This window comes from Drosophila gunungcola, unplaced genomic scaffold (genome assembly GCF_025200985.1).
Source record: "Drosophila gunungcola strain Sukarami unplaced genomic scaffold, Dgunungcola_SK_2 000078F, whole genome shotgun sequence".
NCBI lineage: Eukaryota > Metazoa > Arthropoda > Insecta > Diptera > Drosophilidae > Drosophila > Drosophila gunungcola.
The window spans coordinates 406,559-428,479 of record NW_026453241.1 but is presented as its reverse complement, the minus strand read 5'-3'; the positions used below and the strand labels follow the sequence as shown (position 1 = coordinate 428,479).

Genomic DNA, 21,921 nt, shown 5'->3' with positions numbered 1-21,921 from the left:
TGGTGTTTTTAGTGCGGAGCTTCAGCTGTCGAAGCATTGTTATTTTAATTAACGACGATTAGGTGTGAGGCACGTTTCTGTCGACGTTTCTTTAATTTCTGTATTTTTCTGCGTTCTTTACATTTTGCTGATTTATTTTTTTTTATTTGTATTATTCTTTTTTTTTTGGGCTTACGACGGCCAGTTGTCGATGTCTGTGTTATGTTAACGGCTCTCTTAGCCGGGTTAGTTTTGTAAAACTTGGCGGAAAGTCAATAATTCCCCGACTCGGCTACTTATCGGCAATTGCCTTGAAGCGAGCATTTTTCCCACACTTGCCGGCGGTAACTGATTACACCACTTAAACGGGGGCCAGACCCAGACTTAGACCCCAGGCCAGCCCATACCTATACCCATACCCATGCCCATACCCATACCCATACCCATGCCCATGCCCACCATCAACGCCCAGAGCGATGAGCCGTCGCCAAACAGGTTCAATATAGATCGGTTCGAATCAGTTCGATGAAGATATAGTGGGGATCTACCGATGCAGCGTGTGCGGTGCAATGCCAAAAGCTGGATGATCAAAAGGTTGGATGCCACTCGTCCCCAAACAAGCACCCGCACTTTGCACTGGACAAAAACTGCGTACATAAACATTTTTTTACATAGACATAACTATACGCTTATGCGCCTTTTTTTGCAATATTTGTTTGTTTACATCGTATACAGCATTGTAAAATTATAATATCTCAACGTAACCAGATTGGTAAGTTAATATTAAATTAATAAATAATAATGATACACATTTATTTATTTTTTTTTTTTTTTGCTGAAGAAGGTTACTTAAATTTTAAATTCATGTATTTAGTTTAAATTAATTCTTAGCTTTTTGTTTTAAAATATAAGCTTGCTAAATACAAGTTTCCAATAAATAGTTTCTCGTTACGCAGCAAAATTTATTTATCAACAAATATTTTATTTGCAAAAAAGGCGTGCGTATAAACTAAGTGACAAACATATAACTAAAGACAATTTTCATGATCATAACAAATTTGTTGCTTCCACATTTTAGTTTTTTTTCTGAATAAAAATAACTACTTGCACAGAGAAAACTGTGCGATAAAAGTCGACGTTTTAATTACAAAAACAGGTTAAAAACATTTTTAGAAAGTAAATAATTTTAAGTACTTTTTAAAAATTATTGACTCTGCTTTACATCTAAGTTTGAAGTGTACTTATATACTTGTACTTTTAATGGCTATAGAAAACATTATCTGGAATAAATGTTTGGATTGGAATGGGATTATATTTTATTGACTTTAAATTTTATTTGCGCTTAAAATTTATATATATGTTATATTTATTTTTCTATACAGTATACACTATCTTTTAGAAAATCTTTATTATAGATTTAAGACTTGAGATGGTACGCTGTATATATTTAATTTAAAATATTTTTGAGTAGCACACCTTGGATATTTGAAAACAACCATTTCCCATCTTAAATTTTAAAATAATAGCTTGACTTAATTTACTACTTAAGAATAAGCATATGTTCAGTTCTTTAGAAGTTCCATTGCTAATAATAGCTAATTTCTACCTAATCGGAAATACTAATCATACGATTAATTCCCGGTGAATAAAATAATATTTTAGGAATGGGCACTTTTGATGTCCTCATCTTGTAGCTCCACTGGCCGCCGCTGCCACTAATTCCCGTGGCTAATTTCTTTCTAATGAGAACCAGTTATGTGAGATGAACCCCAGATGCGAGATGTGAGATGTGGGAAAAGCAGCGCGACGCGAGCTGAGCTGAGTGGATACCCACAAGCTGGGCCCATTCATAAACCCAAAGTGCGGCTCGACCCCAGCTCAGTATCGAGTTGGCCGTCGAGATGCCGAGATTGTCGAGCAAGTGCAGCGTCGTTGCCGCAGTGCTCCTTTTGACCCTGGTCCGTCTGGAGGGTCTGACCGCCGCCACGCCCACCGTAACTGCAAAGCCCATGGGCGGCTACTGCAAGGTGTCCCTTTGTGAGCTGTACAATGGGACGCATGTGGTTCATGTGCCGCATACAGCTTGTGGCAACAATGGCAGCTTTTCCGCCGCCTGTGGTCCGGAACCCAAGCTTCTGGAAATGAGCGATCGCAGGCGCCAACTTCTCCTGGACATGCACAATTTGGCCAGATCGAAGATCGCCAGCGGAGATTTGGATGGCTACCACAGTGCCGCCAAAATGCCGCTGCTGCGATGGGACACCGAGCTGGAGCAAATGGCCGCCCTGCACGCCAAACGCTGCCAATTTGCCCACGACAAGTGCCGCAATACGCCGCGCTTCAAGTTCAGCGGCCAAAATATCGGATACTTCTGGATCGGACGCGAGTTCAAGTCGCACTCGCGACGCATGAAGTCCTTTGTGATCAACTGGTTCCGCGAGTACCAGGACGCCAACCAGAGCTTCATCGATAGCTATCACCCGCATCCGCAGGGGTAAGCCCGTTAAATACTACATATGAATAAACACATTTCGTTATAGCCAGGTACCGCAAAAAATAATTTTCTGAGACTTTTATTTGAAAAAGACCCTGTGATTTTAAGGTTTAAAAGTCAAAAATATCACATTTTTTACTCTTGTAAATACAAAATCTGCGTATCTGGCCTACAAATCAAAAGAAAATCCATAAGATAACAAATAACAAAATAAAAAGAAAGTAAGTTTTTTAGCAAGCGTAAAATACAACAACATTTTAAATTTAAAAACAATGATCTTGTCATCTAATCAGCCAAATTGGTTAACAAAATACATAAGATAACAAATAACAAAATAACAAGAAGGAAAGTTTAATAGCAAGCGTGAAATACAACAACATTTAAATTTAATAACAATGATCTTTTCTATAATTTTCTAATTATTTTTATTATATACTTACTAACAGTTTCAGAAGAAGGTTTTTCATGCAAGGTATTGAAATTCGTTCAGTAAGAAAAGGTTTAACTTACAATAACATACAAATTGAAAACATTTTGGTTAAAGTTATTAATTTTTTTCCTTCTTTGTTTAATTGAATTGAATTTATCGTTGTCAAAACGCTTTTCAATTTTCATGGCCTTAAATCCTACAACGAAACTAACTATAATTTTAAAATGCCAATATCTTTAAAAATAAATATGTTTGAAAATTCAAAATAGAGAGTTCCTGCAGCCACTATAATTCTAAATTTTTAAGTATCTTTTATATATCACGATATCTAGGTGTTTAAGATAGTCAAACAATCTAGAAAAATTTTAGAAGTTGTTGGAGTTCTCAAAAATAAATATGTTTATTTTTATTTATTTATTTTTGTGTACGATTACTGTCCAAGTGCTACAAGATATTTGTATATTTAAGGCACTAGTCGCAAAGCAATTTAACACTTAATATCATGTGTTTTTTAACCTGACAATTCCTGAACTTAGGTATCTCTATATCGACACACGCTGACTGCTACTATTTTTCATATTTAATGCCCTTATTTTTGATGACTTTGTTCTTAATACCTGTTTAATCCTATAAATGAAAATACCAGCGACGAAACAAGTTTATTTCAAGTTTCAATTTGAATTTCAATTGAGTTGTTTGCAATTACTTACCATTATTTCTGTCCCTCAGCAAGAAGATCGGTCACTTCACCCTTTTGGTCTCGGATCGAGTGCAGCGAGTGGGTTGTGCTGCTGTCCGCTTCCTAGAGCTCAAGGCAAATCGATTCCAGTTCATGATGACGTGCAACTATGACTACAACAACATATTCAACGAGCCCGTCTACCATTCGGGTCCGGCGGGTTCCAAGTGCCCCCAGCACCGGGTCAGCGAAAAGTTTCCAGGACTGTGCGATTGGCGTGACGCAACCAATGAAATTGAAAGCGAGGAGAGTGCCGAGGATGAAAACACCCTAGACAACAATATACCCTTTTAAAAAGTCCTGAATCCCTACGATATGGAAAAAATACTCAAAGATCTGGGCAACACAAGATGGCTTGCAGCAAACCACCATACTTATTTTTTTTTTATTATTTAAGCAATTATTTGTAATTTTATTTAATTTTAAAAAACATTTGAAAATATTGCAATGTCGTTCAATGTATATTAGAATAGAAATGTACATTAATACCCTAGTACCAAAAAGCTTATCACTAACATGTTCGATTTTGAGTGTTTAACCTGATTAAATTAAACGGACACGGTTGTTAATAGTGCTCCAGAAACCATATCAAAAATATTGAACGGAGGCAGAGATGCTGTCGTAGTGGAAGGATCCTCGGGTGTTGGCTTAGCGGTCGTTGTTGGCTTAGATGGTTTCAGAGTGGTCGGCTTCTCCGAAGTTCCCTGCGTGGTCCTAAGAGTCGTTGGCTTTGCAGTTGTTGGTTTTGGAGTAGTGGGCTTGGGCGATGTTCCTTTAGTGGGCTTTGAAGTCGTCGGGCTTGGGGTTGGTTTCAATGTGGTCGGCTTTACCGATGTTCCCTTAGTGGGCTTGAGAGTTGTTGGCTTCACAGTTGTTGGTTTAGGAGTTTTTGGCCTTGCCGATGTTCCTTCTGTGGGCTTAAGAGTCGTAGGCCTAGCAGTTGTCGGCTTCGTTGGTTTCAGAGTTGTCGGTTTTTCCGAAGTTCCCTCTGTGGGCTTAAGGGTTGTTGGACTCTGAGTTGTCGGTTTCTCCGAAGTTCCCTCTGTGGGCTTAAGAGTTGTTGGGTTCCCAGTTGTCGGTTTCACCGAAGTTCCATCTGTGGGCTTTAAAGTCGTTGGTTTCAGAGTGGTCGGCTTCGTTGGTTTCAGAGTTGTCGGGTTTTCCGAAGTTCCCTCTGTGGGCTTAAGAGTTGTTGGGTTCACAGTTGTCGGTTTGACCGAAGTTCCATCTGTGGGCTTAAGAGTCGTTGGTTTCAGAGTGGTCGACTCCGTTGGTTTCAGAGTTGTCGGTTTTTCCGAAGTTCCTTCCGTGGGCTTAAGAGTTGTTGGTTTCAGAGTTGACGGTTTCACCGAAGTTCCCTCTGTGGGCTTAAGAGTTGTTGGCTTCAGAGTTGTCGGTTTCTCCGAAGTTCCCTCTGTGGGCTTAACAGTTGTTGGGTTCCCAGTTGTCGGTTTGACCGAAGTTCCATCTGTGGGCTTAAGAGTCGTTGGTTTCAGAGTGGTCGACTCCGTTGGTTTCAGAGTTGTCGGTTTTTCCGAAGTTCCTTCCGTGGGCCTAAGAGTTGTTGGTTTCAGAGTTGACGGTTTCACCGTAGTTCTCTCTGTGGGCTTAAGAGTTGTTGGCTTAACAGTTGTCGGTTCCGTTGGTTTCAGAGTTGTCGGTTTTTCCGAAGTTGCTTCCGTGGGCTTAAGAGTTGTTGGTTTCAGAGTTGACGGTTTCACCGTAGTTCCCTCTGTGGGCTTAAGAGTTGTTGGCTTAACAGTTGTCGGTTCCGTTGGTTTCAGAGTTGTCGGTTTTTCCGAAGATCCATCAGTGGGCTTAAGAGTTGTTGGTTTCAGAGTTGACGGTTTCACCGAAGTTCCCTCTGTGGGCTTAAGAGTTGTTGGCTTAACAGTTGTCGGTTCCGTTGGTTTCAGAGTTGTCGGTTTTTCCGAAGTTGCTTCCGTGGGCTTAAGAGTTGTTGGTTTCAGAGTTGACGGTTTCACCGTAGTTCCCTCTGTGGGCTTAAGAGTTGTTGGCTTAACGGTTGTCGGCTCCGTTGGTTGCAGAGTGGTCGGTTTTTCCGAAGTTCCCTCTGTGGGCTTAAGGGTTGTTGGCTTCAGAGTTGTCGGCTCCGTTGGATTCAGAGTTGTCGGTTTCTCCGAAGTTCCCTCTGTGGGCTTAAGAGTTGTTGGGTTCACAGTTGTCGGTTTCACCGAAGTTCCTTCTGTGGGCTTAAGAGTTGTTGGGTTCAGAGTTGACGGTTTCACCGTAGTTCCCTCTGTGGGCTTAAGAGTTGTTGGCTTAACAGTTGTCGGCTCCGTTGGTTTCAGAGTTGTCGGTTTTTCCGAAGTTCCTTCAGTGGGCTTAAGAGTTGTTGGTTTCAGAGTTGACGGTTTCACCGAAGTTCCCTCTGTGGGCTTAAGAGTTGTTGGCTTCAGAGTTGTCGGTTTCTCCGAAGTTCCCTCTGTGGGCTTAACAGTTGTTGGGTTCACAGTTGTCGGTTTCTCCGAAGTTCCCTCAGTGGGCTTAAGAGTTGTTGGCTTAACAGTTGTCGGCTCCGTTGGTTTCAGAGTTGACGGTTTTTTCGAAGTTCCTTCTGTGGGCTTAAGAGTTGTTGGTTTCAGAGTTGACGGTTTCATTGAAGTTCCCTCTGTGGGCTTAAGAGTTGTTGGCTTCAGAGTTGTCGGCTCCGTTGGTTTCAGAGTTGTCGGTTTTTCCGAAGTTCCTTCTGTGGGCTTAAGAGTTGTTGGTTTCAGAGTTGACGGTTTCACCGAAGTGGGCTTAAGAGTTGTTGGCTTCACAGTTGTCGGCTCCGTTGGTTTCAGAGTTGTCGGTTTTTCCGAAGTTCCCTCTGTGGGCTTAAGAGTTGTTGGCTTAACAGTTGTCGGCTCCTTTGGTTTCAGAGTTGTCGGTTTTTCCGAAGTTCCTTCTGTGGGCTTAAGAGTTGTTGGTTTCAGAGTTGACGGTTTCACCGAAGTTCCCTCTGTGGGCTTAAGAGTTGTTGGCTTCAGGGTTGTCGGCTCCGTTGGTTTCAGAGTTGTCGGTTTTTCCGAAGTTCCTTCTGTGGGCTTAAGAGTTGTTGGTTTCAGAGTTGACGGTTTCATTGAAGTTCCCTCTGTGGGCTTAAGAGTTGTTGGCTTCAGAGTTGTCGGCTCCATTGGATTCAGAGTTGTCGGTTTCTCCGAAGTTCCCTCTGTGGGCTTAAGAGTTGTTGGGTTCACAGTTGTCGGTTTCACCGAAGTTCCTTCTGTGGGCTTAAGAGTTGTTGGGTTCAGAGTTGACGGTTTCACCGAAGTTCCCTCTGTGGGCTTAAGAGTTGTTGGCTTCACAGATGTCGGCTCCGTTGGTTTCAGAGTTGTCGGTTTTTCCGAAGTTCCTTCTGTGGGCTTAAGAGTTGTTGGTTTCAGAGTTGACGGTTTCACCGAAGTTCCCTCTGTGGGATTAAGAGTTGTTGGCTTCAGAGTTGTCGGTTTCTCCGAAGTTCCCTCTGTGGGCTTAACAGTTGTTGGCTTAACAGTTGTCGACTCCGTTGGTTTCAGAGTTGTCGGTTTTTCCGAAGTTCCTTCCGTGGGCTTAAGAGTTGTTGGTTTCAGAGTTGACGGTTTCACCGTAGTTCTCTCTGTGGGCTTAAGAGTTGTTGGCTTAACAGTTGTCGGTTCCGTTGGTTTCAGAGTTGTCGGTTTTTCCGAAGTTGCTTCCGTGGGCTTAAGAGTTGTTGGTTTCAGAGTTGACGGTTTCACCGTAGTTCCCTCTGTGGGCTTAAGAGTTGTTGGCTTAACGGTTGTCGGCTCCGTTGGTTGCAGAGTGGTCGGTTTTTCCGAAGTTCCCTCTGTGGGCTTAAGGGTTGTTGGCTTCAGAGTTGTCGGCTCCGTTGGATTCAGAGTTGTCGGTTTCTCCGAAGTTCCCTCTGTGGGCTTAAGAGTTGTTGGGTTCACAGTTGTCGGTTTCACCGAAGTTCCTTCTGTGGGCTTAAGAGTTGTTGGGTTCAGAGTTGACGGTTTCACCGTAGTTCCCTCTGTGGGCTTAAGAGTTGTTGGCTTAACAGTTGTCGGCTCCGTTGGTTTCAGAGTTGTCGGTTTTTCCGAAGTTCCTTCAGTGGGCTTAAGAGTTGTTGGTTTCAGAGTTGACGGTTTCACCGAAGTTCCCTCTGTGGGCTTAAGAGTTGTTGGCTTCAGAGTTGTCGGTTTCTCCGAAGTTCCCTCTGTGGGCTTAACAGTTGTTGGGTTCACAGTTGTCGGTTTCTCCGAAGTTCCCTCAGTGGGCTTAAGAGTTGTTGGCTTAACAGTTGTCGGCTCCGTTGGTTTCAGAGTTGACGGTTTTTTCGAAGTTCCTTCTGTGGGCTTAAGAGTTGTTGGTTTCAGAGTTGACGGTTTCATTGAAGTTCCCTCTGTGGGCTTAAGAGTTGTTGGCTTCAGAGTTGTCGGCTCCGTTGGTTTCAGAGTTGCCGGTTTTTCCGAAGTTCCTTCTGTGGGCTTAAGAGTTGTTGGTTTCAGAGTTGACGGTTTCACCGAAGTGGGCTTAAGAGTTGTTGGCTTCACAGTTGTCGGCTCCGTTGGTTTCAGAGTTGTCGGTTTTTCCGAAGTTCCCTCTGTGGGCTTAAGAGTTGTTGGCTTAACAGTTGTCGGCTCCTTTGGTTTCAGAGTTGTCGGTTTTTCCGAAGTTCCTTCTGTGGGCTTAAGAGTTGTTGGTTTCAGAGTTGACGGTTTCACCGAAGTTCCCTCTGTGGGCTTAAGAGTTGTTGGCTTCAGAGTTGTCGGCTCCGTTGGTTTCAGAGTTGTCGGTTTTTCCGAAGTTCCTTCTGTGGGCTTAAGAGTTGTTGGTTTCAGAGTTGACGGTTTCATTGAAGTTCCCTCTGTGGGCTTAAGAGTTGTTGGCTTCAGAGTTGTCGGCTCCATTGGATTCAGAGTTGTCGGTTTCTCCGAAGTTCCCTCTGTGGGCTTAAGAGTTGTTGGGTTCACAGTTGTCGGTTTCACCGAAGTTCCTTCTGTGGGCTTAAGAGTTGTTGGGTTCAGAGTTGACGGTTTCACCGAAGTTCCCTCTGTGGGCTTAAGAGTTGTTGGCTTCACAGATGTCGGCTCCGTTGGTTTCAGAGTTGTCGGTTTTTCCGAAGTTCCTTCTGTGGGCTTAAGAGTTGTTGGTTTCAGAGTTGACGGTTTCACCGAAGTTCCCTCTGTGGGCTTAAGAGTTGTTGGCTTCAGAGTTGTCGGCTCCATTGGATTCAGAGTTGTCGGTTTCTCCGAAGTTCCCTCTGTGGGCTTAAGAGTTGTTGGTTTCAGAGTGGTCGGCTCCGTTGGTTTCAGAGTTGTCGGTTTTTCCGAACTTCCTTCTGTGGGCTTAAGAGTTGTTGGCTTCAGAGTTGTCGGCTCCATTGGATTCAGAGTTGTCGGTTTCTCCGAAGTTCCCTCTGTGGGCTTAAGAGTTGTTGGTTTCAGAGTGGTCGGCTCCGTTGGTTTCAGAGTTGTCGGTTTTTCCGAACTTCCTTCTGTGGGCTTAAGAGTTGTTGGTTTCAGAGTTGACGGTTTCACCGAAGTTCCCTCTGTGGGCTTAAGAGTTGTTGGCTTCACAGATGTCGGCTCCGTTGGTTTTTGAGTTGTCGGTTTTTCCGAAGTTCCCTCTGTGGGCTTAAGAGTTGTTGGGTTCACAGTTGTCGGTTTCACCGAAGTTCCATCTGTGGGCTTTAGAGTCGTTGGTTTCAGAGTTGTCGGTTTCTCCGAAGTTCCCGCTGTGGGCTTAAGAGTTGTTGGCTGCACAGATGTCGGCTCCGTTGGTTTTAGAGTTGTCGGTTTTTCCGAAGTTCCCTCTGTGGGCTTAAGAGTTGTTGGCTTAACAGTTGTCGGCTCCGTTGGTTTCAGAGTTGTCGGTTTTTCCGAAGTTCCCTCTGTGGGCTTAAGAGTTGTTGGCTTCAGAGTTGTCGGCTCCATTGGATTCAGAGTTGTCGATTTTTCCGAAGTTCCTTCTGTGGGCTTAAGAGTTGTTGGTTTCAGAGTTGACGGTTTCACCGAAGTTCCCTCTGTGGGCTTAAGAGTTGTTGGCTTCAGAGTTGTCGGCTCCGTTGTTTTTAGAGTTGTCGGTTTCTCCGAAGTTCCCTCTGTGGGCTTAAGAGTTGTTGGGTTCACAGTTGTCGGTTTCACCGAAGTTCCATCTGTGGGCTTAAGAGTCGTTGGTTTCAGAGTGGTCGGCTCCGTTGGTTTCAGAGTTGTCGGTTTTTCCGAAGTTCCCTCTGTGGGCTTAAGAGTTGTTGGTTTCAGAGTTGACGGTTTCACCGAAGTTCCCTCTGTGGGCTTAAGAGTTGTTGGCTTCAGAGTTGTCGGCTCCGTTGTTTTTAGAGTTGTCGGTTTCTCCGAAGTTCCCTCTGTGGGCTTAAGAGTTGTTGGGTTCACAGTTGTCGGTTTCACCGAAGTTCCATCTGTGGGCTTAAGAGTCGTTGGTTTCAGAGTGGTCGGCTCCGTTGGTTTCAGAGTTGTCGGTTTTTCCGAAGTTCCTTCTGTGGGCTTAGGAGTTGTTGGTTTCAGAGTTGACGGTTTCACCGAAGTTCCCTCTGTGGGCTTAAGAGTTGTTGGCTTCACAGATGTCGGCTCCGTTGGTTTCAGAGTTGTCGGTTTTTCCGAAGTTCCCTCTGTGGGCTTAAGAGTTGTTGGCTTAACAGTTGTCGGCTCCGTTGGTTTCAGAGTTGTCGGTTTTTCCGAAGTTCCTTCTGTGGGCTTAAGAGTTGTTGGTTTCAGAGTTGACGGTTTCACCGAAGTTCCCTCTGTGGGCTTAAGAGTTGTTGGCTTCACAGATGTCGGCTTCGTTGGTTTCAGAGTTGTCGGTTTTTCCGAAGTTCCCTCTGTGGGCTTAAAAGTTGTTGGCTTAACAGTTGTCGGCTCCGTTGGTTTCAGAGTTGTCGGTTTTTCCGAAGTTCCTTCTGTGGGCTTAGGAGTTGTTGGTTTCAGAGTTGACGGTTTCACCGAAGTTCCCTCTGTGGGCTTAAGAGTTGTTGGCTTCACAGATGTCGGCTCCGTTGGTTTCAGAGTTGTCGGTTTTTCCGAAGTTCCCTCTGTGGGCTTAAGAGTTGTTGGCTTAACAGTTGTCGGCTCCGTTGGTTTCAGAGTTGTCGGTTTTTCCGAAGTTCCTTCTGTGGGCTTAAGAGTTGTTGGTTTCAGAGTTGACGGTTTCACCGAAGTTCCCTCTGTGGGCTTAAGAGTTGTTGGCTTCAGAGTTGTCGGCTCCATTGGATTCAGAGTTGTCGGTTTCTCTGAAGTTCCTTCTGTGGGCTTAAGAGTTGTTGGTTTCAGAGTTGACGGTTTCACCGAAGTTCCCTCTGTGGGCTTAAGAGTTGTTGGCTTCAGAGTTGTCGGCTCCATTGGATTCAGAGTTGTCGGTTTCTCCGAAGTTCCCTCTGTGGGCTTAAGAGTTGTTGGTTTCAGAGTGGTAGGCTCCGTTGGTTTCAGAGTTGTCGGTTTTTCCGAAGTTCCCTCTGTGGGCTTAAGAGTTGTTGGTTTCACAGTTGTCGGTTTCACCGAAGTTCCCTCTGTGGGCTTAAGAGTTGTTGGCTTCAGAGTTGTCGGCTCCGTTGGATTCAGAGTTGTCGGTTTCTCCGAAGTTCCCTCTGTGGGCTTAAGAGTTGTTGGGTTCACAGTTGTCGGTTTCACCGAAGTTCCATCTGTGGGCTTTAGAGTCGTTGGTTTCAGAGTTGTCGGTTTCTCCGAAGTTCCCTCTGTGGGCTTAAGAGTTGTTGGCTTCACAGATGTCGGCTCCGTTGGTTTCAGAGTTGTCGGTTTTTCCGAAGTTCCCTCTGTGGGTTTAAGAGTTGTTGGTTTCAGAGTTGAAGGTTTCACCGAAGTTCCCTCTGTGGGCTTAAGAGTTGTTGGCTTAACAGTTGTCGGCTCCGTTGGTTTCAGAGTTGTCGGTTTTTCCGAAGGTCCTTCTGTGGGCTTAAGAGTTGTTGGTTTCAGAGTTGACGGTTTCACCGAAGTTCCCTCTGTGGGCTTAAGAGTTGTTGGCTTCACAGATGTCGGCTCCGTTGGTTTCAGAGTTGTCGGTTTTTCCGAAGTTCCCTCTGTGGGCTTAAGAGTTGTTGGTTTCAGAGTTGACGGTTTCACCGAAGTTCCCTCTGTGGGCTTAAGAGTTGTTGGCTTCACAGATGTCGGCTCCGTTGGTTTCAGAGTTGTCGGTTTTTCCGAAGTTCCCTCTGTGGGCTTAAGAGTTGTTGGCTTAACAGTTGTCGGCTCCGTTGGTTTCAGAGTTGTCGGTTTTTCCGAAGTGCCTTCTGTGGGCTTAAGAGTTGTTGGTTTCAGAGTTGACGGTTTCACCGAAGTTCCCTCTGTGGGCTTAAGAGTTGTTGGCTTCAGAGTTGTCGGCTCCATTGGATTCAGAGTTGTCGGTTTCTCCGAAGTTCCTTCTGTGGGCTTAAGAGTTGTTGGGTTCAGAGTTGACGGTTTCACCGAAGTTCCCTCTGTGGGCTTAAGAGTTGTTGGCTTCACAGATGTCGGCTCCGTTGGTTTCAGAGTTGTCGGTTTTTCCGAAGTTCCTTCTGTGGGCTTAAGAGTTGTTGGTTTCAGAGTTGACGGTTTCACCGAAGTTCCCTCTGTGGGCTTAAGAGTTGTTGGCTTCAGAGTTGTCGGCTCCATTGGATTCAGAGTTGTCGGTTTCTCCGAAGTTCCCTCTGTGGGCTTAAGAGTTGTTGGTTTCAGAGTGGTAGGCTCCGTTGGTTTCAGAGTTGTCGGTTTTTCCGAACTTCCTTCTGTGGGCTTAAGAGTTGTTGGCTTCAGAGTGGTCGGCTCCATTGGATTCAGAGTTGTCGATTTCTCCGAAGTTCCCTCTGTGGGCTTAAGAGTTGTTGGTTTCAGAGTGGTCGGCTCCGTTGGTTTCAGAGTTGTCGGTTTTTCCGAAGGTCCTTCTGTGGGCTTAAGAGTTGTTGGTTTCAGAGTTGACGGTTTCACCGAAGTTCCCTCTGTGGGTTTAAGAGTTGTTGGCTTAACAGTTGTCGGCTCCGTTGGTTTCAGAGTTGTCGGTTTTTCCGAAGTTCCTTCTGTGGGCTTAAGAGTTGTTGGTTTCAGAGTTGACGGTTTCACCGAAGTTCCCTCTGTGGGCTTAAGAGTTGTTGGCTTCACAGATGTCGGCTCCGTTGGTTTCAGAGTTGTCGGTTTTTCCGAAGTTCCCTCTGTGGGCTTAAGAGTTGTTGGCTTAACAGTTGTCGGCTCCGTTGGTTTCAGAGTTGTCGGTTTTTCCGAAGGTCCTTCTGTGGGCTTAAGAGTTGTTGGTTTCAGAGTTGACGGTTTCACCGAAGTTCCCTCTGTGGGCTTAAGAGTTGTTGGCTTCACAGATGTCGGCTCCGTTGGTTTCAGAGTTGTCGGTTTTTCCGAAGTTCCCTCTGTGGGCTTAAGAGTTGTTGGCTTAACAGTTGTCGGCTCCGTTGGTTTCAGAGTTGTCGGTTTTTCCGAAGTTCCTTCTGTGGGCTTAAGAGTTGTTGGTTTCAGAGTTGACGGTTTCACCGAAGTTCCCTCTGTGGGCTTAAGAGTTGTTGGCTTCAGAGTTGTCGGCTCCATTGGATTCAGAGTTGTCGGTTTCTCCGAAGTTCCTTCTGTGGGCTTAAGAGTTGTTGGATTCAGAGTTGACGGTTTTACCGAAGTTCCCTCTGTGGGCTTAAGAGTTGTTGGCTTCAGAGTTGTCGGCTCCGTTGGATTCAGAGTTGTCGGTTTCTCCGAAGTTCCATCTGTGGGCTTAAGAGTTGTTGGGTTCACAGTTGTCGGTTTCACCGAAGTTCCATCTGTGGGCTTTAGAGTCGTTGGTTTCAGAGTTGTCGGTTTCTCCGAAGTTCCCTCTGTGGGCTTAAGAGTTGTTGGCTCCACAGTTGTCGGCTCCGTTGGTTTCAGAGTTGTCGGTTTTTCCGAAGTTCCCTCTGTGGGCTTAAGAGTTGTTGGCTTCAGAGTTGTCGGCTCCGTTGGATTCAGAGTTGTCGGATTCTCCGAAGTTCCCTCTGTGGGCTTAAGAGTTGTTGGCTTCGGAGTTGTCGGCTTCGTTGGATTCAGAGTTGTCGGTTTCTCCGAAGTTCCCTCTGTGGGCTTAAGAGTTGTTGGCTTCAGAGTTGTCGGCTCCATTGGATTCAGAGTTGTCGGTTTCTCCGAAGTTCCCTCTGTGGGCTTAAGAGTTGTTGGCTTCAGAGTGGTCGGCTCCGTTGGACTTAGAGTTGTCGGTTTCTCCGAAGTTCCCTCTGTGGGCTTAAGAGTTGTTGGGTTCACAGATGTTGGTTTCACCGAAGTTCCATCTGTGGGCTTTAGAGTCGTTGGTTTCAGAGTTGTCGGTTTCTCCGAAGTTCCCTCTGTGGGCTTAAGAGTTGTTGGCTCCACAGTTGTCGGCTCCGTTGGTTTCAGAGTTGTCGGTTTTTCCGAAGTTCCCTCTGTGGGCTTAAGAGTTGTTGGCTTCAGAGTTGTCGGCTCCGTTGGATTCAGAGTTGTCGGTTTCTCCGAAGTTCCCTCTGTGGGCTTAAGAGTTGTTGGCTTCGGAGTAGTCGGCTTCGTTGGATTCAGAGTTGTCGGTTTCTCCGAAGTTCCCTCTGTGGGCTTAAGAGTTGTTGGCTTCACAGTTGTCGGCTCTGTTGGTTTCAGAGTTGTCGGTTTTTCCGAAGTTCCCTCTGTGGGCTTAAGAGTTGTTGGCTTAACAGTTGTCGGCTCCGTTGGTATCAGAGTTGTCGGTTTTTCCGAAGTTCCCTCTGTGGGCTTAAGAGATGTTGGAGTTAGAGTTGTCGGTTTCTCCGAAGTTCCCTCTGTGGGCTTAAGAGTTGTTGGCTTCACAGTTGTCGGCTCCGTTGGTTTCAGAGTTGTCGGTTTTTCCGAAGTTCCCTCTGTGGGCTTAAGAGTTGTTGGCTTAACATTTGTCGGCTCCGTTGGTTTCAGAGTTGTCGGTTTTTCCGAAGTTCCTTCTGTGGGCTTAAGAGTTGTTGGTTTCAGAGTTGACGGTTTCACCGAAGTTCCCTCTGTGGGCTTAAGAGTTGTTGGCTTAACAGTTGTCGGCTCCGTTGGTATCAGAGTTGTCGGTTTTTCCGAAGTTCCCTCCGTGGGCTTAAGAGTTGTTGTATTTAGAGTTGTCGTTTTCTCCGAAGTTCCCTCTGTGGGCTTAAGAGTTGTTGGCTTCAGAGTTGTCGGCTCCGTTGGATTCAGAGTTGTCGGTTTCTCCGAAGTTCCCTCTGTGGGCTTAAGAGTTGTTGGCTTCACAGTTGACGGTTTTTCCGAAGTTCCCTCTGTGGGCTTAAGAGTTGTTGGATTTAGAGTTGTCGGTTTCTCCGAAGTTCCCTCTGTGGGCTTAAGAGTTGTTGGCTTTAGAGTTGTCGGCTCCGTTGGATTTAGAGTTGTCGGTTTCTCCGAAGTTCCCTCCGTGGGCTTAAGAGTTGTTGGCTTCAGAGTTGTCGGCTCCGTTGGATTCAGTGTTGTCGGTTTCTCCGAAGTTCCCTCTGTGGGCTTAAGAGTTGTTGGCTTCAGAGTTGTCGGCTCCGTTGGTTTCTGAGTTGTCGGTTTTTCCGAAGTTCCCTCTGTGGGCTTAAGAGTTATTGGCTTAACAGTTGTCGGCTCCGTTGGTATCAGAGTTGTCGGTTTTTCCGAAGTTCCCTCTGTGGGCTTATGAGTTGTTGGATTTAGAGTTGTCGTTTTCTCCGAAGTTCCCTCTGTGGGCTTAAGAGTTGTTGGCTTCAGAGTTGTCGGCTCCGTTGGATTCAGAGTTGTCGGTTTCTCCGAAGTTCCCTCTGTGGGCTTAAGAGTTGTTGGCTTAACAGTTGTCGGCTCCGTTGGTTTCAGAGTTGTCGGTTTTTCCGAAGTTCCCTCTGTGGGCTTAAGAGTTGTTGGTTTCAGAGTTGACGGCTCCGTTGGATTTAGAGTTGTCGGTTTCTCCGAAGTTCCCTCTGTGGGCTTAAGAGTTGTTGGCTTCACAGTTGACGGTTTTTCCGAAGTTCCCTCTGTGGGCTTAAGAGTTGTTGGATTTAGAGTTGTCGGTTTCTCCGAAGTTCCCTCTGTGGGCTTAAGAGTTGTTGGCTTCAGAGTTGTCGGCTCCGTTGGATTCAGAGTTGTCGGTTTTTCCGAAGTTCCCTCTGTGGGCTTATGAGTTGTTGGATTTAGAGTTGTCGTTTTCTCCGAAGTTCCCTCTGTGGGCTTAAGAGTTGTTGGCTTCAGAGTTGTCGGCTCCGTTGGATTCAGAGTTGTCGGTTTCTCCGAAGTTCCCTCTGTGGGCTTAAGAGTTGTTGGCTTCAGAGTTGTCGGCTCCGTTGGATTCAGAGTTGTCGGTTTCTCCGAAGTTCCCTCTGTGGGCTTAAGAGTTGTTGGCTTCGGAGTAGTCGGCTTCGTTGGATTCAGAGTTGTCGGTTTCTCCGAAGTTCCCTCTGTGGGCTTAAGAGTTGTTGGCTTTAGAGTTGTCGGCTCCGTTGGACTTAGAGTTGTCGGTTTCTCCGAAGTTCCCTCCGTGGGCTTAAGAGTTGTTGGCTTCAGAGTTGTCGGCTCCGTTGGATTCAGAGTTGTCGGTTTTTCCGAAGTTCCCTCTGTGGGCTTAAGAGTTGTTGGCTTTAAAGTTGTCGGCTCCGTTGGTTTCAGAGTTGTCGGTTTCTCCGAAGTTTCCTCTGTGGGCTTAAGATTTGTTGGCTTCAGAGTTGTCGGCTCCGTTGGATTCAGAGTTGTCGGTTTCTCCGAAGTTCCCTCTGTGGGCTTAAGAGTTGTTGGCTTAACAGTTGTCGGCTCCGTTGGTTTCAGAGTTGTCGGTTTTTCCGAAGTTCCCTCTGTGGGCTTAAGAGTTGTTGGTTTCGAAGTTGACGGCTCCGTTGGTTTCAGAGTTGTCGGTTTTTCCGAAGTTCCCTCTGTGGGCTTAAGAGTTGTTGGTTTCAGAGTTGACGGTTTCTCCGAAGTTCCCTCTGTGGGCTTAAGAGTTGTTGGCTTTAGAGTTGTCGGCTCCGTTGGATTTAGAGTTGTCGGTTTCTCCGAAGTTCCCTCCGTGGGCTTAAGAGTTGTTGGCTTCAGAGTTGTCGGCTCCGTTGGATTCAGAGTTGTCGGTTTTTCCGAAGTTCCCTCTGTGGGCTTAAGAGTTGTTGGCTTCACAGTTGTCGGCTCCGTTGGTTTCAGAGTTGTCGGTTTCTCCGAAGTTCCCTCTGTGGGCTTAAGAGTTGTTGGCTTCAGAGTTGTCGGCTCCGTTGGATTCAGAGTTGTCGGTTTCTCCGAAGTTCCCTCTGTGGGCTTAAGAGTTGTTGGCTTAACAGTTGTCGGCTCCGTTGGTTTCAGAGTTGTCGGTTTTTCCGAAGTTCCCTCTGTGGCTTAAGAGTTGTTGGTTTCAGAGTTGACGGTTTCTCCGAAGTTCCCTCTGTGGGCTTAAGAGTTGTTGGCTTTAGAGTTGTCGGCTCCGTTGGATTTAGAGTTGTCGGTTTTTCCGAAGTTCCCTCTGTGGGCTTAAGAGTTGTTGGTTTCAGAGTTGACGGCTCCGTTGGATTTAGAGTTGTCGGTTTCTCCGAAGTTCCCTCTGTGGGATTAAGAGTTGTTGGCTTCACAGTTGACGGTTTCACCGAAGTTCCCTCTGTGGGCTTAAGAGTTGTTGGCTTCAGAGTTGTCGGCTCCGTTGTTTTTAGAGTTGTCGGTTCCTCCGAAGTTCCCTCTGTGGGCTTAAGAGTTGTTGGGTTCACAGATGTTGGTTTTACCGAAGTTCCCTCTGTGGGCTTAAGAGTTGTTGGCTTCACAGTTGTCGGCTCCGTTGGTTTCAGAGTTGTCGGTTTTTCCGAAGTTCCCTCTGTGGGCTTAAGAGTTGTTGGCTTCAGAGTTGTCGGCTCCGTTGGATTTAGAGTTGTCGGTTTCTCCGAAGTTCCCTCTGTGGGCTTAAGAGTTGTTGGCTTCAGAGTTGTCGGCTCCGTTGGATTCAGAGTGTTCGGTTTCTCCGAAGTTCCCTCTGTGGGCTTAAGAGTTGTTGGCTTAACAGTTGTCGGCTCCGTTGGTTTCAGAGTTGTCGGTTTTTCGGAAGTTCCTTCTGTGGGCTTAAGAGTTGTTGGTTTCAGAGTTGACGGTTTCACCGAAGTTCCCTCTGTGGGCTTAAGAGTTGTTGGCTTCAGAGTTGTCGGCTCCGTTGGATTCAGAGTTGTCGGTTTCTCCGAAGTTTCCTCTGTGGGCTTAAGAGTTGTTGGGTTCACAGATGTTGGTTTCACCGAAGTTCCCTCTGTGGGCTTAAGAGTTGTTGGCTTCACAGTTGTCGGCTCTGTTGGTTTCAGAGTTGTCGGTTTTTCCGAAGTTCCCTCTGTGGGCTTAAGAGTTGTTGGCTTAACAGTTGTCGGCTCCGTTGGTATCAGAGTTGTCGGTTTTTCCGAAGTTCCCTCAGTGGGCTTAAGAGTTGTTGGCTTCAGAGTTGTCGGCTCCGTTGGATTTAGAGTTGTCGGTTTCTCCGAAGTTCCCTCTGTGGGCTTAAGAGTTGTTGGCTTCAGAGTTGTCGGCTCCGTTGGATTTAGAGTTGTCGGTTTCTCCGAAGTTCCCTCAGTGGGCTTAAGAGTTGTTGGAGTTAGAGTTGTCGGTTTCACCGAAGTTCCCTCTGTGGGCTTAAGAGTTGTTGGCTTCACAGTTGTCGGCTCCGTTGGTTTCAGAGTTGTCGGTTTTTCCGAAGTTCCTTCTGTGGGCTTAAGAGTTGTTGGCTTAACAGTTGTCGGCTCCGTTGGTTTCAGAGTTGTCGGTTTCACCGAAGTTCCCTCTGCGGGCTTAAGAGTTGTTGGATTTAGAGTTGTCGGTTTCACCGAAGTTCCCTCTGTGGGCTTAAGAGTTGTTGGCTTAACAGTTGTCGGCCCCGTCGGTTTCAGAGTTGTCGGTTTCACCGAAGTTCCCTCTGTGGGCTTAAGAGTTGTTGGCTTAATAGTTGTCGGCTCCGTTGGTATCAGAGTTGTCGGTTTTTCCGAAGTTCCCTCTGTGGGCTTAAGAGTTGTTGGATTTAGAGTTGTCGGTTTCTCCGAAGTTCCCTCTGTGGGCTTAAAAGTTGTTGGCTTTAGAGTTGTCGGCTCCGTTGGACTTAGAGTTGTCGGTTTCTCCGAAGTTCCGTCTGTGGGCTTAAGAGTTGTTGGGTTCACAGATGTTGGTTTCACCGAAGTTCCCTCTGTGGGTTTAAGAGTTGTTGGCTTCACAGTTGTCGGCTCCGTTGGTTTCAGAGTTGTAGGTTTTTCCGAAGTTCCCTCTGTGGGCTTAAGAGTTGTTGGCTTAACAGTTGTCGACTCCGTTGTTATCAAAGTTGTCGGTTTTTCCGAAGTTCCATCTGTGGGCTTACTAGTTGTTGGATTTAGAGTTGTCGGTTTCACCGAAGTTCCCTCTGTGGGCTTAAGAGTTGTTGGCTTCACAGTTGACGGTTTCACCGAAGTTCCCTCTGTGGGCTTAAGAGTTGTTGGCTTCAGAGTTGTCGGCTCCGTTGGATTCAGAGTTGTCGGTTTTTCCGAAGTTCCTTCTGTGGGCTTAAGAGTTGTTGGTTTCAGAGTTGTAGGTTTGTCCGAAGTTCCCTCTGTGGGCTTAAGAGTTGTTGGCTTCAGAGTTGTCGGCCCCGTTGGATTCTGAGTTGTCGGTTTTACCGAAGTTTCTTCTGTGGGCTTAAGAGTTGTTGGTTTCAGAGTTGTCGGTTTCTCCGAAGTTCTCTCTGTGGGCTTAAGAGTTGTTGGCTTCACAGTTGTGGGCTCCGTTGGATTCACAGTTGTCGGTTTCACCGAAGTTCCATCTGTGGGCTTAAGAGTTGTTGGCTTCACAGTTGTCGGCTCCGCTGGATTAAGAGTTGTCGGCTTCTCCGAAGTTCCCTCTGTGGGCTTAAGAGTTGTTGGCTTAACAGTTGTCGGCCCCGTCGGTTTCAGAGTTGTCGGTTTCACCGAAGTTCCCTCTGTGGGCTTAAGAGTTGTTGGCTTCAGAGTTGTCGGCTCCGTTGTTTTTAGAGTTGTCGGTTTCTCCGAAGTTCCCTCTGTGGGCTTAAGAGTTGTTGGGTTCACAGATGTTGGTTTTACCGAAGTTCCCTCTGTGGGCTTAAGAGTTGTTGGCTTCACAGTTGTCGGCTCCGTTGGTTTCAGAGTTGTCGGTTTTTCCGAAGTTCCCTCTGTGGGCTTAAGAGTTGTTGGCTTCAGAGTTGTCGGCTCCGTTGGATTTAGAGTTGTCGGTTTCTCCGAAGTTCCCTCTGTGGGCTTAAGAGTTGTTGGCTTCAGAGTTGTCGGCTCCGTTGGATTCAGAGTGTTCGGTTTCTCCGAAGTTCCCTCTGTGGGCTTAAGAGTTGTTGGCTTAACAGTTGTCGGCTCCGTTGGTTTCAGAGTTGTCGGTTTTTCGGAAGTTCCTTCTGTGGGCTTAAGAGTTGTTGGTTTCAGAGTTGACGGTTTCACCGAAGTTCCCTCTGTGGGCTTAAGAGTTGTTGGCTTCAGAGTTGTCGGCTCCGTTGGATTCAGAGTTGTCGGTTTCTCCGAAGTTTCCTCTGTGGGCTTAAGAGTTGTTGGGTTCACAGATGTTGGTTTCACCGAAGTTCCCTCTGTGGGCTTAAGAGTTGTTGGCTTCACAGTTGTCGGCTCTGTTGGTTTCAGAGTTGTCGGTTTTTCCGAAGTTCCCTCTGTGGGCTTAAGAGTTGTTGGCTTAACAGTTGTCGGCTCCGTTGGTATCAGAGTTGTCGGTTTTTCCGAAGTTCCCTCAGTGGGCTTAAGAGTTGTTGGCTTCAGAGTTGTCGGCTCCGTTGGATTTAGAGTTGTCGGTTTCTCCGAAGTTCCCTCTGTGGGCTTATGAGTTGTTGGCTTCACAGTTGTCGGCTCTGTTGGTTTCAGAGTTGTCCGGTTTTTCCGAAGTTCCCTCTGTGGGCTTAAGAGTTGTTGGCTTCAGAGTTGTCGGCTCCGTTGGATTTAGAGTTGTCGGTTTCTCCGAAGTTCCCTCAGTGGGCTTAAGAGTTGTTGGAGTTAGAGTTGTCGGTTTCACCGAAGTTCCCTCTGTGGGCTTAAGAGTTGTTGGCTTCACAGTTGTCGGCTCCGTTGGTTTCAGAGTTGTCGGTTTTTCCGAAGTTCCTTCTGTGGGCTTAAGAGTTGTTGGCTTAACAGTTGTCGGCTCCGTTGGTTTCAGAGTTGTCGGTTTCACCGAAGTTCCCTCTGTGGGCTTAAGAGTTGTTGGACTTAGAGTTGTCGGTTTCACCGAAGTTCCCTCTGTGGGCTTAAGAGTTGTTGGCTTAACAGTTGTCGGCCCCGTCGGTTTCAGAGTTGTCGGTTTCACCGAAGTTCCCTCTGTGGGCTTAAGAGTTGTTGGCTTAATAGTTGTCGGCTCCGTTGGTATCAGAGTTGTCGGTTTTTCCGAAGTTCCCTCTGTGGGCTTAAGAGTTGTTGGATTTAGAGTTGTCGGTTTCTCCGAAGTTCCCTCTGTGGGCTTAAAAGTTGTTGGCTTTAGAGTTGTCGGCTCCGTTGGACTTAGAGTTGTCGGTTTCTCCGAAGTTCCGTCTGTGGGCTTAAGAGTTGTTGGGTTCACAGATGTTGGTTTCACCGAAGTTCCCTCTGTGGGTTTAAGAGTTGTTGGCTTTACAGTTGTCGGCTCCGTTGGTTTCAGAGTTGTCGGTTTTTCCGAAGTTCCCTCTGTGGGCTTAAGAGTTGTTGGCTTCAGAGTTGTCGGCTCCGATGGTTTCAGAGTTGTCGGTTTCTCCGAAGTTCCCTCTGTGGGCTTAAGAGTTGTTGGCTTCAGAGTTGTCGGCTCTGTTGGATTCAGAGTTGTCGGTTTCTCCGAAGTTCCTTCTGTGGGCTTAAGAGTTGTTGGGTTCACAGTTGTCGGCTCTGTTGGATTCACAGTTGTCGGTTTCTCCGAAGTTCCTTCTGTGGGCTTAAGAGTCGTTGGCCTAGCAGTTGTCGACTCCGTTGGTTTCAGAGTTGTCGGTTTCTCCGAAGTTCCCCCTGTGGGCTTAAGAGTCGTTGGCTTTGGGGTTGTTGGCTGAGTTGGCCTGAAAGTTGTTCTAATAGTCGTTTTCAATGTTGGCCTTGCAGTGGTGGCCCTACTTGTTTTCGTGGTCTCGTGTCCGCAGTCGTGTGGAGTAGTGGCTGGCGTGGTTGGATGATCCGGACATGGTGGTGATGGCGGTCTCAAGGTCGTGGTGCTGGTCTTGTTGTTACAGGGGTTGCGGAAGTGAAGCACAATCTCGTTGGGCTTTTGGCCCGGCACGATGCTGATATGCGGGCCGAACATCGTGAATGCGGCCGTGGTGGCCGCCAGCAGGCAGATTATGAACAGTTGCATCTTGTCAACCTGTTAGTGCCTTCTCCTTGGGTTGTGTCCTGTGTGGGCTGGTTGCTGAGTGCTGTAGACACCCGAGCGACACCCTCGTTACTGAGCTTTCCAGCCCTCT

The 21,921-nt window shown here is 46.7% G+C and overlaps 2 protein-coding genes across 2 annotated transcripts; one reads left to right on the top strand and one right to left on the bottom strand.

The window, feature by feature from the left end:
• Positions 1–400: 400 nt before the first annotated feature.
• LOC128264760 (antigen 5 like allergen Cul n 1) lies at positions 401–4,048 on the top strand. Its single transcript, XM_053000419.1, has 3 exons — positions 401–474; positions 1,841–2,473; positions 3,633–4,048. Exons 1-3 carry the CDS (start codon positions 401–403, stop codon positions 3,934–3,936), a joined length of 1,011 nt encoding a protein of 336 aa, XP_052856379.1. The 3' UTR covers positions 3,937–4,048.
• A 132-nt stretch (positions 4,049–4,180) lies between these two features.
• Positions 4,181–21,812, bottom strand: LOC128264757 (mucin-2). Its single transcript, XM_053000416.1, has 15 exons — positions 21,061–21,812; positions 20,520–20,874; positions 19,289–20,200; positions 17,135–18,808; positions 15,728–16,841; positions 15,257–15,526; positions 13,849–14,557; positions 11,442–13,125; positions 9,756–10,829; positions 8,652–9,065; positions 8,133–8,474; positions 6,915–7,529; positions 6,396–6,776; positions 5,628–5,792; positions 4,181–4,331 (listed from the first exon to the last, which is right to left on the bottom strand). Exons 1-15 carry the CDS (start codon positions 21,810–21,812, stop codon positions 4,191–4,193), a joined length of 10,602 nt encoding a protein of 3,533 aa, XP_052856376.1. The 3' UTR covers positions 4,181–4,190.
• Positions 21,813–21,921: the final 109 nt, after the last annotated feature.